Genomic DNA, 15,372 nt, shown 5'->3' with positions numbered 1-15,372 from the left:
CGGCAGGTAATTAACGATGACGCCCCGTAATTATCGCTGATGCGTCTGTCTTTGATCGTCTCCAGCGCAGCGCCGGAGGCGAGTGTCGAGCAGTCAGTAGAGATGAAGGAGAGAAGGCTGGAATGGCAAGGGACAGGGGAGAGAAGAGTCGGGGAGGGCAGAGCAAGAAGGAACAGGAGAGGGAAGAGAAGACACGGAACAAAAGAAAGGAGAGAGTGGAAGGAGAAGAAGAATGTATAGAAGAGCATGGAAGCAAAAGAGACACGAATGAAGAAAGGGAGAGGAAAGACTAAATGAAAAGGAAGAAGGAGGAAGAAGGACTAAAAGTCGGAGAGCGCAGTGCGGTGGGCGCGGGTCTGGCGCTCGGCTGGTGCTGAGCACACGGTGTCGCTGCAGGCTCAGCCCCGGCGGGGGCGGTCGGGGCGGCGCAGAGCCCGGCTGTGAGCGCGGGGGGGCGGCGCGGGGCGGGCAGGAGAGGCGGTCGGGGCGGGCGGGCGGCGGCGGGAGCCGTGCGGGGCCCGGGCGGGCGGCGGCGGCGATGGGCGCGTGTCGGGGTCCGGCGGTGCGGGTGCTGGTGCTGGTGCTGCAGGCGGCGTGGGCGCTGGTCGGCGGGCAGGTGCGCTACTCGGTGCCGGAGGAAGCGAAGGTGGGGACGGTGGTGGGGCGTGTGGCGCAGGAGCTGGGCCTGGAGGCGGGCGAGGCGGAGGCGCGGCGGCTGCGGCTGGTGTCGCAGGGCCGGCGGGCGAGCGTGGAGGTGAGCGGGGCGAGCGGGGCGCTGGTGGTGAGCGGGCGGCTGGACCGGGAGGAGCTGTGCGGGAAGAGCGCGCCGTGCGCCCTGCGCCTGGAGGTGCTGCTCGAGCGGCCGCTGCGCGTCTTCCACGTGGAGCTGGAGGTCACCGACATCAACGACAACGCCCCGCTCTTCCCCGCCGCCCGCAAGAACCTCAGCATCGCGGAGCTGTCGCTGCCGGGGTCTCGCTTCCCGCTGGAGGGCGCGTCGGATGCGGATATCGGAGCGAACGCGCAGCTCTCGTACTCGCTCAGCCCCAGCGAGCACTTCTCTCTGGATTTACACAAATCGAATGAGCGAAATATTGTACCGGATCTCGTGTTAACGAAGCCGCTGGACCGCGAGACGGTTCCCGTGCACCGTTTGGTGCTGACGGCGAGTGACGGGGGCCGGCCGCCTCTGTCGGGCACGATGGAGCTGGTGATCTCGGTGCTGGACGCGAACGACAACGCGCCCCAGTTCAACCAGACGGTGTATAAAGTGCAGCTGCCGGAGAGCGCTGCAGAGGGGACGCTGGTGATGCGGGTGAACGCCACGGATCCAGATGAGGGAAGTAACAGTGAGGTTACTTACAGGGCAACCAGCTTCGTTCCCTTGAGTGGAAGGGACGTGATTACGGTCGATCCCAAGACGGGCGAGATCCGTCTCACGGGAACCCTGGACTTTGAAGAAGTCAGAGTATTTGATTTTCGTGTGGAAGCGACAGACCAGGGGACTCCCCCTCTGTCGGGTCACTGCAGCGTTGAACTGGAGGTCCTAGACGAGAACGACAACGCGCCCGAGGTGCGGGTGACGTCGCTGTCGGTGCCGGTGCCGGAGGACGCGTCGGTGGGGACGGTGGTGGCGCTGCTGAGCGTGTGGGACCGGGACTCGGGGTCGAACGGGCGCGTGCGGTGCTCGGTGCGGCCGGCGTCGCCGTTCGGTCTGGTGTCGGCGGTGCCGGGGTCGTACTCGCTGGTGGTGCGTGAGGCGCTGGACCGGGAGCGCGTGTCGGAGTACGAGGTGGAGGTGCGTGCGGAGGACGGCGGGTCGCCGGCGCTGGTCGGGAGCAGGCGGGTGCGGGTGCCGGTGTCGGACGTGAACGACAACGCGCCGGCGTTCGCGCAGGCGGTGTACACGGTGCTGGCGCGGGAGAACAACGCGGCGGGCGCGGAGCTGGCTCGGGTGCGGGCGCGGGACCCGGACGAGGCGGGCAACGGTCGCGTTCGGTACTCGTTGTGGGAGGGCGGCGTCGGGGGCGCGGGGGGGTCGGGCGGGGGTGTGGTTTCGGCGTCGAGCTACGTGTCGGTGGAGGCGGAGAGCGGTCGCGTGTGGGCGCTGCGGCCGCTGGACTACGAGGAGGTGCAGGTGCTGGAGTTCGAGGTGCGGGCGGTGGACGCGGGGGAGCCGTCGCTGTGCGGCAACGCGACGGTGCAGGTGTGGGTGTTGGACGAGAACGACAACGCGCCGGCGCTGCTGCCGGCCGCGGGCGTCGGGGCGGTCGCCGGGGCGTCGGGCTGGGCGTCGTCGGGCTCGGAGTTTTGGGGCTCGTCGTCGGGAGCGTCGTCGGGGGCGCTGTGGGCGTGGGCGGCGTGGGGGGCGCCGGCGGGGCAGGTGGTGGCCAAGATCCGCGCGGTGGACGCGGACTCGGGCTACAACGCGTGGCTGCGCTACGAGGTGCAGGAGCCGCGGGGGAAGGGCCCGTTCCGCGTGGGGCTGTACAGCGGCGAGGTGAGCACGGCGCGGGCGCTGGAGGAGGCGGACGGCCCGCGGCAGAGGCTGGTGATCGTGGTGCGGGACCACGGGGAGCCGGCGCGCTCGGCCACGGCCACGCTGAGCGTGTCGCTGGGGGAGGGCGGCGACACGGCGTTGGGCGCGGGGTCGTCGGGGTCGGGTCTGCGGGCGGCGTCGGGCGCGGAGGGCGGCTCGGCGGCATCGGGGTTGTCGTCGTTGTCTTCGTTGTCGTCGTCGACGAACGCGTGGCTGGTGGCGGCCATCTGCGCGGTGTCGGGGCTGTTGGTGGTGGCGGTGGTGCTGTGCGGGGCGTGGCGGTGGGCGCCGCGGGCGGGCGCGCTGTCGGGGCGCGGGCCGGCGACGCTGGTGTGCGCCAGCCAAGTGGGGAGCTGGTCGTACTCGCAGCGGCAGAGCCGGAGCCTGTGCGTGGCGGAGGGCGCTGGCAAGAGCGACCTGATGGTGTTCAGCCCCAACTGCCCCCCGCCGCCCGGCGCCGCCGCTGTAGAAAATGGTTTTGTTGGGATTGAGCCGTCTCTCTGCCCAGTTGCCTCAGGTGTGGTAAGTGTATTCGGGATTAGTTCTCTTCTCCTTTTTGGTAGTCGTTTAATGGACCCTTTCACGTTTAATGGGTCATTTGTTTAGTAAAATAGCGAGTCATACCCTTGTAGTGTTGTTGGAACTAGCCGTAATAATTTGCTTTCGGTATGCGCCTTCGCCTTTTGAAATGTATATTTTTCAACAGCTTGAATACCTCGCATAATTTCCCTGTTTCCATTTCCTTTCTTTTTCTCTTCTATGAGATGCTATAAGAAAACGTATTTTTAGTGTTTTGACATAATTCCGCCGCTACTTGGCGTGAAATTACAGTAGCAGGAGTTAGCACATCTTGTTTGTTCTTCCTTTTAATAGTGTCTTCCAGATGTGAAAACACTTGGAAGGTGCCTAGGAGTTGTGTGGTTCCGTCAGAATGACTGTAATTGGGCGATGAATCCACTGTGGTTATTCTTGGTTTGATAAATATTGTGTTTTTGTGCGCTAAGGATCGTTCGGGTTTTTATTCACTCAGAATCTCGCTGGTTGGTGGGGCTTATCAGTCTTAAGCTGACGTGACAGTTATGGGGTGTAGTGAGGGGAAGAAAGATTGGCAGAGATGAGTATTTTTCTGCCTCTGGATGTCTGGTGAAAATACGGGGAAAGTGAAGCTAGATGAGGAATGGCTGGTGAAAAAATGGGGAATGGAAGGAGTGGGTGCTTCCGCTTTGCCCTGCGCCTCTCGCCACGACCTGGTCTCGCTCTCTTCGTAGTGTTGTGGTGTCTATTCTACCCCGTCCACCCCAGAAATGTGCTGGGGAAAGCAGAGTCGAAAGCGGGTGGGAAGCGAGAGATGAATGAATAGCGGTTAAGGGAAAAGTCTAAAGGAGAGCTTCCGTATGCAATATTGAGTTGTCCAGGGATGGTAGATTGAAAACTTTTGGTTCTTCCAGCAGAAGAAACGGGGAAACACAGATTCACGTAAAAAAAACCCTTTCAATACTGGTTTGCACATTGATTTTCCTGTGTGGAGAGTGATTCCTTTTCTCTGGGTCGTTTTAACACTATTATTGAAACAGCAGATCCTGGCCATGCACTGAATTGACTCTGTTCTCATCGAGACCAGCTCCAAAGCACGCTCTGAAATGAGATGTTAGGATCATATTTAATGTTTCTCGTTCGTTGTTAGAAACTGGATACAACTGCTACAGGGAGAAGCGTCAATATTTGATATCCGCCTTTTATAACATAGAGACCAATCCTGTAAGGATGTCGGGCAGTAAGAACAGTGCTGTTGTCATTGTTTCTGTTGTGCCTTCAGCTCACCAAGGACAAGCTTTGGATGCTATTTACCGTAGTTTTGTGGCAAAGTAATGCCTGTGACGCCGTATATTTCCTTTGAGAACATACATTCGGATGGGTTTTGAACCGATAGAAGTGTTTTACAGGAAAGACGTGAACTAGAAGAATAAAATTGCAGGTCATTGCGTCCAAATTGACAAGAGTGGTGATTGCAGGGGTACTGAAATCCAGTAAATGAAGTTGAAAACTTCGTTTCTGTCTTGGAAAAAAAATCCGTGGGAGTGGGTTTTCTCACGCTTATCCATGAGACAATGAGACATGTTTTGCGAATTTCTCTCTTCCATGTGTGAAAACACCCGGGAGGTACCCGGGACTTTGTTGATTCTGTCAGAATGACTGTAATTAGGGAATTAATGATCTTTGAAACCAGGGGTGGTTACGCTTGGTTTGCTGAATATTGTGTTTGTGTGCGCTCATGTTTTAATTGATTCAGAAACTCGCTGGTTGGTGGGGTTCACCAACACTAAGAAGCTGAAATGCTTCTGGTTTAGGTCGCTTAGTAAGAGCTTTACGTTTGAATTCCTTGTGCATTTGTTGAGGGTTGTGTTTCCAGCTCCCTTTGATCGTGGCTGCTGTGCTGAAGGGCAGTGGGTCATCACCTCTTGAGTATGCGTGAACTGCCTTCACTTGTGAGCAACGAGGCTTGTTCCGGAGCTGCAGAGCTTTCGCTTTCTTTCTAATTCTCACGGGCGTGATAAAAGGCAGGAACAGTAACCCGCGGTCTCCTCAAGGAGAATCTTCTGGCAAAGTTTGCAAGAAGTTTAAACTAATTCTGTACAACAGGATGGAAAAGCACAGGTGTGGAGAGCAACTTGTTTCCTTGGGCTACGATTAAGGGCGGTACGGAGCCTTTCACTGCTGATCATTGGAGGTGGGGGAAACTTTGACTTCCGTACGGTTTCCCTTGGTTTCTCTGCCTGTGGTAATGAAGTGAAGATCTGAACGGGGTTTTTTATAGACGTGCGCTGTCAGGAAATACTTCAGTGTTTCTTTTAGAAGCATAAAGCCAGCTTGACTTTAGAAACGGAGCCCGTGGATGCTTTTGCTTCGTAGCAGGACTTGTTAAATGAAAACAATCGAATATCGGTCAGTATCTTGAAGACAAGAGTTTCGGGCAGGATTATGTGTCGCTGCAAGTCCAGGTTCTCGTTTCCGACACAAACCGTTTCGGAGAACGATGCTGATGAGCGATGCTGCCGGGCGTGCTGTGGAGCGGGAGAGAAACGGGAGCGGCTGCAGCGCCAGCTCCGCCGTGGCGGCCAGAGGCTGTTTTACAGCCTCAGAACTGAGGATTTTTCAGGCAGGGATGGGAGGAGTTACGAAAGATGCGGGGCGCTCGGCTGCTCTGCCGGTCCCGCTCCATGTAGCTGCTGTCGCCGGTGTCACCCCCGGCAGCCCAGTGAGGGTAGATAGATCAAGGTTATGCCCTAGCGTTCCGGAGGCGATTTCTTGCCTGCGATACGCTGAATAACGCGTTGTGAGTCCGTATTTCTGTGTCTCGATGCGAGCGATGAGGTTTTTTTCGTGGGGATCGTTGAAATCTCGAAATCCTCTGTGTAAGAGATTGCCCTCCCTGGCTCCATTTAGTCACCTCCGCTCCCGCTGTCCCCCCATCCCGTGGCTTGGTGAAGAGCCTCCTGGCATCGGTGCCGGCCAGCAGGCACAGGCTGTGTCCGCTGAGGGAGGGGAGAGCTGCGGGGATGACAGCGGCAGAGCTGCCCTTGCCCGCCCCGTTTGCCGGAGGAGGCGGGGGGCTGGGGGTGAACCCGCGGGGGGATCCTCCCACGGGGGACAGATCCCACGGGGGCATCACGGGCTGACTGCCGCGCCGCGTCCCGAGCGGGAGGAGCCCGGTGTTTCGGGTATCGCCGTCCCTGCCCTCCTCTCTCGGAGGAGCCCATAGGAGAAGGGCGATCACGGGCGGCTCCGCGCTGGCGGTTTGGGCTCGGGACAAGGAGGAGCCCCTGCTCGTGGATCCCTCAGCCCGCAGACAGATCCTGTCTACTGTCAGTCCGTGTCCGAGCTTCCCACGTTCTCCCTTCCGGGTGGAGATGGGCTGGGGCTGCCGGTCGGTACCCGGGGCGGGGGGGCGGCTGCCGGCGCGGAGAGCTCGTCGGTTCCTTTCGGAGGAGAAACCTCAGGGCTGTCGCTCCGTCTGCTCCCCCGAAGGGGTTCAGTCCCTTCCTTCTTTCCCGGTGAAGCACCGTGTCCTAATTTAAGCATCTTATGGGTCCCTCTGTTCTGCTGGGCGCTCCGGGATTGTCGCAAACCTTCGGCACGGAGAGGGACGTATCCTGCAAATCTCCGCCGAGGGCTCCGCTCCGCATCTGTCTCTGATGCTCTCGGAAACGGCGCCTTAAAACTGTCGCTGTCGTAGACGATGATGTTCAAACACGACTGGTCCTTCGTGTGATGCAGTCTTGCGCTCCACAGCCCCGAGGTGTCTCGGGTTTAGTATTCATCTTTTCTTTTTTTCACCTAACAGTTTCTTCTGGCAGCTACCATTGTTCCGAGCTTAGCGTGCACGGCTGCACTAATGACGTCTTATTGCCGGAAAAGGGGAATGATTGGTTGAAAATATAAGATGGGGCGGGAGAAAGAGTGCGTAAGGGATGCTCGGAGCTCTGAGAGGAGTGTATTCAGCGCTGCGCTCTCCCGTCGGGAAGAGAGACGTGAAGGAAGCGCTCTGCGTGCGCGACGGGGAGCGGGAGGTGATGAGAGGGCTCGTGTAGCCGTGGCTGAGACCGCGGAGGTCTCGGATCGCGCCCTCGGGATCGAAAAACGTTGGATTCCTCGGCGACTCGGCTCAAACCGGCTTTAAGAATGGGTCAAGCCGAGGGAAGAGAATGGGGAACGGTTACAAGTTGAAGGCAAACCTGAGGTCGAACACTAGAGGTTTGAAACGGTTGTAGCATTATCCACAGTGATACTGATACAAGAAGTAGTTACTATTACAAGAAGTGGAATATTTTGTATTAAGCTAAAGTAGAATTAAGTTTCATCTAAGTAATGGTGTTATTTGAAAGTCGGACAGACTGCCCCCCTGATAGCATGTTTTCTTTTAGACAGTATTTTTCCAGGCACTGTTTGTTCTTTGAAGATGATAACGCCTCATGTTCAGTATGGGCTGTGCTGAACGGATGTGTCTTCTGTAATCACCTCCGTTTGTAGTATTTCTTGACTCAAGGGCAGGGTCAAGCAGAGAGCTTGACCATCTCCAAATTAGCAAGAGTTTTGACTGTTGCAAAGTTTCATAATAGAATTAAAATTAGACCTTGGAAAGCAATAAAATATATAAGTAAGGGGAAAATCTATTCTGTAACCAGCTCTTGTTTCATTTCACATTATTGATGGAAATCACTCCTGCATGTTGTTCAGGCCAGATAAAGGATTCTCACTTTCTGAAAGTCCACAACGAATCTTAGGGAGTTTTGTTTGCCAGCATTTTTGGTATCAATACCAAGGGAAATGTCTGCCTTAAAGGTGTTAATTACAACTGATGTACAAATAACACAGTTAGGGTTGACTAAGACTTGAGATGGAGAGGATGCCTTTGAGACTGAAAATCTTGAAAAGAGGGTTTAAGTAGAAACGAGTGAGGGGGGAAAACTGAGTGTAAAGGCACCCTCGAGACCACCGGGGCAGCTGGATGTTGAAGGCTGAACGCAAATTGACTTTGGGATTCTACCAAGTAGCTTCACACCCAGGGCACGGCTGGATTCAGCCCTCTTGGCACAACAGTGTTACTCCCTCATGACAGAAGCAGTGTAACTGGCTCTAGATATTTAATATTACTAAGCACTGGGGCTTGTCCGTGACCCGGAACTGTCTGCTGGAGTGGTGTGTGGATCAGGTGCTCATCCAGGCTGGACTGAGAAGGAGGTGCAGGAGGAGCTGGGTGTTGAGATGGTGTTGGTAACATGCGTGTTGCAGTGAGTGAAGCTGGGGACGTCACTGTCTACAGCAGAGCGTGGAAAAGGAAGACAGGATGAACAGCAGGGTTGTAAGTTTTAAAAACATCAAAAAGGAAGAAAGGCAGATTCCCTTAGAGCTTTGCAGAGAAGCATTAGGCGATGCTAGAAAATTAAAGAACTGTAGAACAAAGCTGAAGAAGTTATTTTGGATTATAAATGAGGAGTAAATTAGTGAATTAAAGACAAAAATCAATGTAGTTGCCAGATACTTTTCAAAAGGTGAGTGCATGTTGGAAAGAAGCCAATGTACAATTAATTTGATTTTTGGCTGCTGTTCATTAAAAAATTTTTTTTTTTCTAGCACTGCTCATATTTCAGGCTCCTGTATACAGAACCACAGCTTGTTATTCCGATGTTGAGATTTAAAGAAAATCTGCCTTTGAGTAGGTTTTTCTGTTTAACAGGAGGATCCTGAACCGAAAATTCTTGGGTTTCTTCACTGCAAACCAGTGACATACGGATGCGCAGAGTCTCTGTGTGTGCAGCTGGGACACAACACCTGGCCACAGAAGAATGTTAAGGGAAGTTTATTGGCCTTTGGTGTAACTTTAACAGGTTGTCGGTTCAGCGTGTTTAAAATTACTGTGCATCACTACGGAGCAGCAAATATTTTTCATATGTTGTAGAGGACATTGTGTCTTGGCAGGAGACGAGTCGGGCAAATTTGGGGTGGGGAAACCTAGATGACAATTTTGTGGGGAATCAGGGATTTCTGCAGATAGCAATCAAGGAAAAATATGCCAAAGTAAACAGTGTACTAAGAGTATTTACATTGTGTACCATGTGCAATGCTCTATTGAAGAAATTTACATTGTGAATTAAGGTGGATGCACAGCAGCTCTGTAACGCCTGCACTCAGCCCTCCCCACCCCCCTCCAGCTGCAGTGTCAGCGCAGGAGATGTAAAAGGCAACATTCAGGTACTGCCAGGGTCCCTGGAGTCAAATAATCCTAACATCCACAGATACTTACGCTGGGGCTTCCGACCTTTGTGTGGTCAGGATGGGAACCTCACTGGTTGGTTTTGCTGAGTTGTGAGGATACAAACATATATCGATTTTTTTTTTTATTTTAATGTACAACTTTTGGCTCTGTTCCTGATTTGCTCCTATTTTGAAAGGTTCTGTATAATTGAAATGCTCTTTTTCACTTGCGTGGAAATTCTCAGCTGCATAAAGAAACACAGTGAACACAAGAAAGGTTAAGATCTGTCCTTGTTGCACACTTACAGCCTCTCGCTTCCGATCAATCAGGAATCTCATGATAAGCTTTCACAGTGGGAAGCTGGGAACGGAGGAGGCTGGAGGGGTTGTCAGGGCTTGAGGCCCATCTGCTTAATTTGCAGCCGAAGGTCATTCCAGGAAGGTTTTCCAGGAGGGTATTTGAAATGCTTTCTGTCTCCTCCCACCTCCTTTGCGGGTGGTTGCTGACTGTGCCCTCGGTGTGGAAATTCGAGGGAGCAGGAGCGCTTTGATTTTTTCCAGTTGTGATCTGTGTGACACCAGATCGTTTCTCCCCCCAGTCCATGGGCATGTCCTATACACAAGACTTTTCTGGCGCCGATATTTATTTCTCCGCAAGTAATTTGTCTACAGGAGCCTCCAGGTTTCCCCCGCCCACCCAAGCCATCCCCATCCTGCTTTGGTGGATCGAGCTCATCTGTGGCTGCGGGGGATCCAATGGGGGACTCTCAGAGGAGAGCGCCACCTTCTCTCCAATAATCTGTCTTAATTTACCTTGTTCAGAAGATGAGGCGGGAAAGAGGCTTATTTTTTTATCCTTTCTCTCTTCTTTGTTCTCCCTCTTCCTTCCCCCCCCCCTTCCTTTTTAATTCTTCTCTTCTCTTCTCTTCTCTTCTCTTCTCTTCTCTTCTCTTCTCTTCTCTTCTCTTCTCTTCTCTTCTCTTCTCTTCTCTTCTCTTCTCTTCTCTTCTCTTCTCTTCTCTTCTCTTCTCTTCTCTTCTCTTCTCTTCTCTTCTCCTTCCTTCTCTTTTTTCTTTTTTTTCCTTTTTTTCTCCTTCCTTCTCTTTTTTCTTTTTTTTCCTTTTTTTCTCCTTCCTTCTCTTTTTTCTTTTTTTTCCTTTTTTTTCTCCTTCCTTCTCTTTTTTCTTTTTTTTCCTTTTTTTCTCCTTCCTTCTCTTTTTTCTTTTTTTTCCTTTTTTTCTCCTTCCTTCTCTTTTTTCTTTTTTTTCCTTTTTTTCTCCTTCCTTCTCTTTTTTCTTTTTTTTCCTTTTTTTCTCCTTCCTTTTCTTTTTCCTCTTTTTTCCTTTTTTCTCCTTCCTTCTCTTTTTTCTCTTTTTTCCTTTTTTCTCCTTCCTTCTCTTTTTTCTTTTTTTTTCCTTTTTTCTCCTTCCTTCTCTTTTTTCTTTTTTTTTCCTTTTTTCTCCTTCCTTCTCTTTTTTCTTTTTTTTCCTTTTTTCTCCTTCTCTTTTTTCTTTTTCCTTCCTTTCTCTCCTCCCCCCTCCTCCCCCCGCCTCCACCCTCCTCAGTTCTAACAGGGGGAGAATCGATTGCCTCCTCTAATTGCGCTCTTAACCCCCCGTGGGAGCCGCCGTTCTCAGCCGGAGCTGCCTGGGCCGCGCTGCCCCGTGTTTGGCCGCTGCCTGTCACTTCTCATCCCCGGTTCTCTCCTCCCGCGCTGCTCTGACAGCGGGCGGCGGCGCATCCTCCCGCTGGGACCGGGTGGGAGGGAGGGAGCGGGGGTGGGGGGGCCGCGCTGCATCTCTCCTTCAGGGAAGCGCATCCACGCCCGGACGCCCCCCCGGCTCTGCGCTGGGAGGGGAGCAGGGGAGGAGAAGCAGCCGGGGCGGCGGGGGGAGCGCAGCCCCCTCCCCGGCGGTGCCGGTGCCGCCGCGGCCTCTGGGTGGCGCCGCCGCCGCCGCCGCTCGTTGTAGAGAGCCCCGCGGAGTCCCGGTGGCAGCGAGCGGAGCGGAGCTGCCGCCTCTCCCCGCGCGGCAGCCGGCGGTGAGGGGGGAGCCGCTGCGGGGCCGGGACGCCTGCAGCCCCGCTCCTCGCCTCGCTCCCCCTGTCCCCGATGTCCCCCGGCGCCTCCCGGTGCCCGTTCGCCTCGCGGTGGGAACTTCGCGGGGTTTGCTGAAATTCTGGATTATGGTCCTGCTGAGCCGGTCTGCGGGGAGCTGAGCCAGGGGAGGAAGAATGCGGGTCTATTTAATGGTCTTCTGCCTTATTTGCTGCACCGCGGACGGGCAAGTAGTGTATTCCATCGCCGAGGAGACAGAGCGCGGAGCGTCTGTTGGTAACATAGCGAAGGATTTGGGAATAGATGCAGCTACACTTTCAACTCGGAAATTTCGCATGATCACCAGTTCAAGTAAGCAATATTTTAATATAAATGGAAGCACGGGGGCTTTATCTGTTAATGAGCCCATAGACAGAGAGCAGCTTTGTGAGTTAAAGTCTGCCTGTCTTCTGAATTATGAACTTGTGTTAGAAAACCCTTTAGAGCTTTATAGGATGGAATTTAAAGTCTTGGACATAAATGACAACTCCCCCACCTTTCCTTTAAGTGAATATCATATAAACGCGCCTGAGTTCCTGTCACCCGGGGCACGGTTTACACTCCCCAGCGCCCAGGATCTTGATGAAGGTACCAACAGTGTCCAGAATTATACTCTCAGCTCTAATGAACATTTCCATTTGGAAATGCAGACCCGTGGGGACGGGAGTAAATATCCTGAATTGGTGCTGAAGAAAGCCTTAGACAGAGAGCAGCAAGCCACTCACAAACTTGTCCTTACAGCCAAAGATGGTGGGAATCCTCCAAAGTCCAGTGATGTCCCAGTCATTGTGACTGTGCTGGATACCAATGACAATGCACCAGAATTTGAGCACTCGGTCTACAGGGCGAGTGTCTTGGAGAACTCCCCCAGTGGCACTTTGGTAGCACAAGTGCATGCCACGGACTTGGATGAAGGTCCAAATGGAGAGATCAGGTATTCATTTAGCAATACTACTTCCGTTGATCTACAGGGAATGTTCTTAATTCACCCGTACACTGGGGAGGTGACAGTCAATGGCGTTTTAGCTGTTCAGAGACCTCTCCTTGAGATGCTTGTTGAAGCAAGGGATAACGGGGCATTTGGAATGTCCAGCACAGCTAAGTTGCTGGTGGAAATCACCGATGTGAACAATCATGGTCCAGAGATAACAATTACATCCCTTTCCAGTCCCATTCCTGAGGATGCTGTTCCTGGCACAGTGATAGCTCTGCTCAGTATTATGGATAAAGACCCTGGGGAGAATGGGAAAGTGAACTGCCAGATCCCTGATAATCTTCCCTTCCAGTTAAAGCCTTCCCTTGAAAACTACTACAGCCTGGTCACCAGTGGACTTCTGGACCGAGAGCTGATCAGTGAGTACCACATCACCATTACTGCCACAGACTTGGGCTCTCCACCTATCACCACTCAGAAGACCCTTTGGGTGCAGATTTCTGACGTGAATGATAACCCCCCCGTCTTCAATGCTGACACATTTGATATCTTTGTGGAGGAGAACAATCCACTTGGTGCTTTTCTCTTTCAAGTCTCAGCATCTGACCTCGATGTGGGGGAGAACGGACGGGTCTCTTACATGCTCAGGAATTCCACAGTTGCAGGCAGTGCCATGGCCAGCTTTTTGTCTGTGAGCTTGGCCAACGGAAGCATCTATGCAACACGTGCCTTTGACTTTGAACAACTTAGGAACTTTTCTTTCCAAGTGGAAGCCAAGGATAATGGGTCACCGGCCCTGAGCGCTGCCATAGCTGTGAATGTTTACATCTCAGACCAGAATGACAATGCCCCAGCCATCCTGTACCCCATCAGCCAGAATGGCTCAATAGCTGTGGAGGTTGTGCCCCGCCTGGCTGATGAGGACTACCTGGTGACCAAAGTGGTGGCAGATGATGAGGACTATGCACAGAATGCTTGGCTCTCCTATCACCTTGCCCAGTCCTCTGACTCCAGCCTGTTCCGCTTGGAACCGCACACTGGTGAGCTGCGCACCATACGCTCCTTGCGCACCACTGACTTCCCCAAGCACAAGGTGGTTGTGGTGGTGCGGGACCATGGGGATCCACCACTTTCATCTACGGTGACGGTGGGAATCCTGCTGGCTGACACCCTGCCCCAGGTACTGCCAGACTTTGATGACAGTGGGGAGCCAGCACCACTTCTCAATGCTACAAACATCTACTTGATTGTTTCCCTTGCCTGCGTCTCCTGCATCTTTGTGGCATTTCTCCTCTTTTTTGTCATTGTGCGGCTGTGCCACTGCCGGACTTGCTGCTGCCCAGCTGATGAGTATGAAAAGTATTGCTATAGTGTGCACATGCTTCCCAGCTCCCATCTCCCACCGGACATGCTGGAGGTCACTGGTGTGGGTAAACTGACCCATACCTACTTGTACAGGGCATCTGTAGGTCTTGGGCCAAGTAACAACAGCATGCCAAATGGTGATGCTGGGAACGTTCCCAGCGGCTCAAGGTTACAAGTACCAGGACCCTGCATCCAAGTGCAGCAGGTCCAAAGCGATCGGTTGAGTGCTGTTCTCGTGGTAAGTACTTCTTGCATTTTAATTCTCCCAGGCACGTGGCCTCATACCTACACTGGGTTGCTGTCAGTGTGGAAGAAGGTACTGAAGGGACTTGCAGGAGAGCAGGCGTCATTTCATGACACCTGGAGGAAACTTCAGTTCCTCTTCTGTCTTTCCTAGAGCCGAGATCTCTTTGGGTGAAACATGATCATGGGATGACAAAAAAGATTTATTTTTTTTTCTCCCAGATATTTAGGACCTTCAAACATAACTGAAGGTAAAGACAATGTAAGTGCAAACTAAATACCTTGCAAGCCAAACCATTGTCTTTGGATAGCTAAAGAAAGTCATTGTAGTAGTCCAGCCTAGTTCCTAACCCATGGGTGGTTCTGTTCTAGACTGTATGGAGCCTGCAATTATTTCTTTATTTAATTATCCCCGTCCAATTCCTGACACTTTTTCATTGTGGGGTGAGTAGTTTGCTGTGCCAAGATGCTGGTTTACAATGCTCAAGGTAAGCCTGTGGGGGAGTAGCATGAATGCAATACCCAGCACCTCTTTAGGAAATGTACTTTGTAGTGCTCATTTTGCCTTCCAAGCAATCCATAGGTTTTGTAAATTTAAAATCTCAGGCTCTCTTATCACTAGTGTGACACGGGACTTCACAGGAGAAAATATCTTATGGTGATCATGGTGTAGGGCTACAAGGTGGGATATGCCTCCAGGTCTGATCTGCCAGGTGTTGCTGCATCTGTTGTCTGAGACTCAGTTTTCTTATAGGAAAAATAACAGTGGTTATGTTTTTAATAGGTGCTGTGAGTTGTCTTTATATTTTTGTGAAGGTTTGAGATATTTTGCCTGCAGACTGTCAAATGCTTAGTGTGCATGACAGTAACTCACCACTGTTGGCTCTGTCCATTGCTGTGAGAAGAGTTGTTCCAGACGTTTCTAAGGCAAACGTAAGAACCCATCCTAGACAGACATAGTATAATGCCCTTCCTGGGCTTGTTTTTGACCTAATTTACAGTTATTAGAGATTGCCCTGAGACTATAACCATGATGTTTGCTTTCATTTCTGAAATCAGTGTTATGCCTTGAAATACATGGAATTGGCTAGCCTTTGTTGGAACCAAGACCAGGTTGAATGAGGCTATGACCAACTTGATCCGGTGGAAGATGTCCCTGCCCACAGCAGGGGAGTTGAAACAGATGATCTCTAAGGTCCTTTCCAACCCAAATCATTCTAGGATTCTATGATGTAAGGGTAGCTTTAGATTTCTTTGGATAATCAAATACATTTTCAGCTCTACAGGATCTGAAAAAGCTCTTCCTTTTACAACCCTAGAATTTCCAAGTAGTGATTTTTAGTAAATTTTCACTTGTTCTAGAAAATATTCCTTATTTGCTCTAAAATATGCAACTAGTTCATTGTGTCTTTTCTTATTTACCTGCTGGCAAGGTGAAATAGT

The 15,372-nt window shown here is 52.4% G+C and overlaps 1 protein-coding gene across 2 annotated transcripts in view; it reads left to right on the top strand.

The window, feature by feature from the left end:
* The window catches only part of LOC138727289 (protocadherin alpha-C2-like), a 118,837-nt gene that overhangs the window by 19,758 nt on the left and 83,707 nt on the right, over window positions 1-15,372 (top strand). Inside the window, exon 1 of one of the 2 annotated variants that reach the window (XM_069869615.1) lies at window positions 11,708-13,924. The exons of the other annotated variant lie outside the window; for it this stretch is intronic. Within the exon in view, the coding sequence (XP_069725716.1) occupies window positions 11,843-13,924 (2,082 nt within the window). The 5' untranslated portion in view covers window positions 11,708-11,842. Of the gene's footprint in view, window positions 1-11,707; window positions 13,925-15,372 lie in introns of those variants that run through there. 2 annotated transcript variants of the gene reach the window in all.

Source organism: Phaenicophaeus curvirostris, chromosome 15 (genome assembly GCF_032191515.1).
Source record: "Phaenicophaeus curvirostris isolate KB17595 chromosome 15, BPBGC_Pcur_1.0, whole genome shotgun sequence".
NCBI classification, from domain to species: Eukaryota; Metazoa; Chordata; class Aves; order Cuculiformes; family Cuculidae; genus Phaenicophaeus; species Phaenicophaeus curvirostris.
Note: the sequence above shows the minus strand (reverse complement) of the source record. Positions and strands in the feature narration are given on the sequence as shown.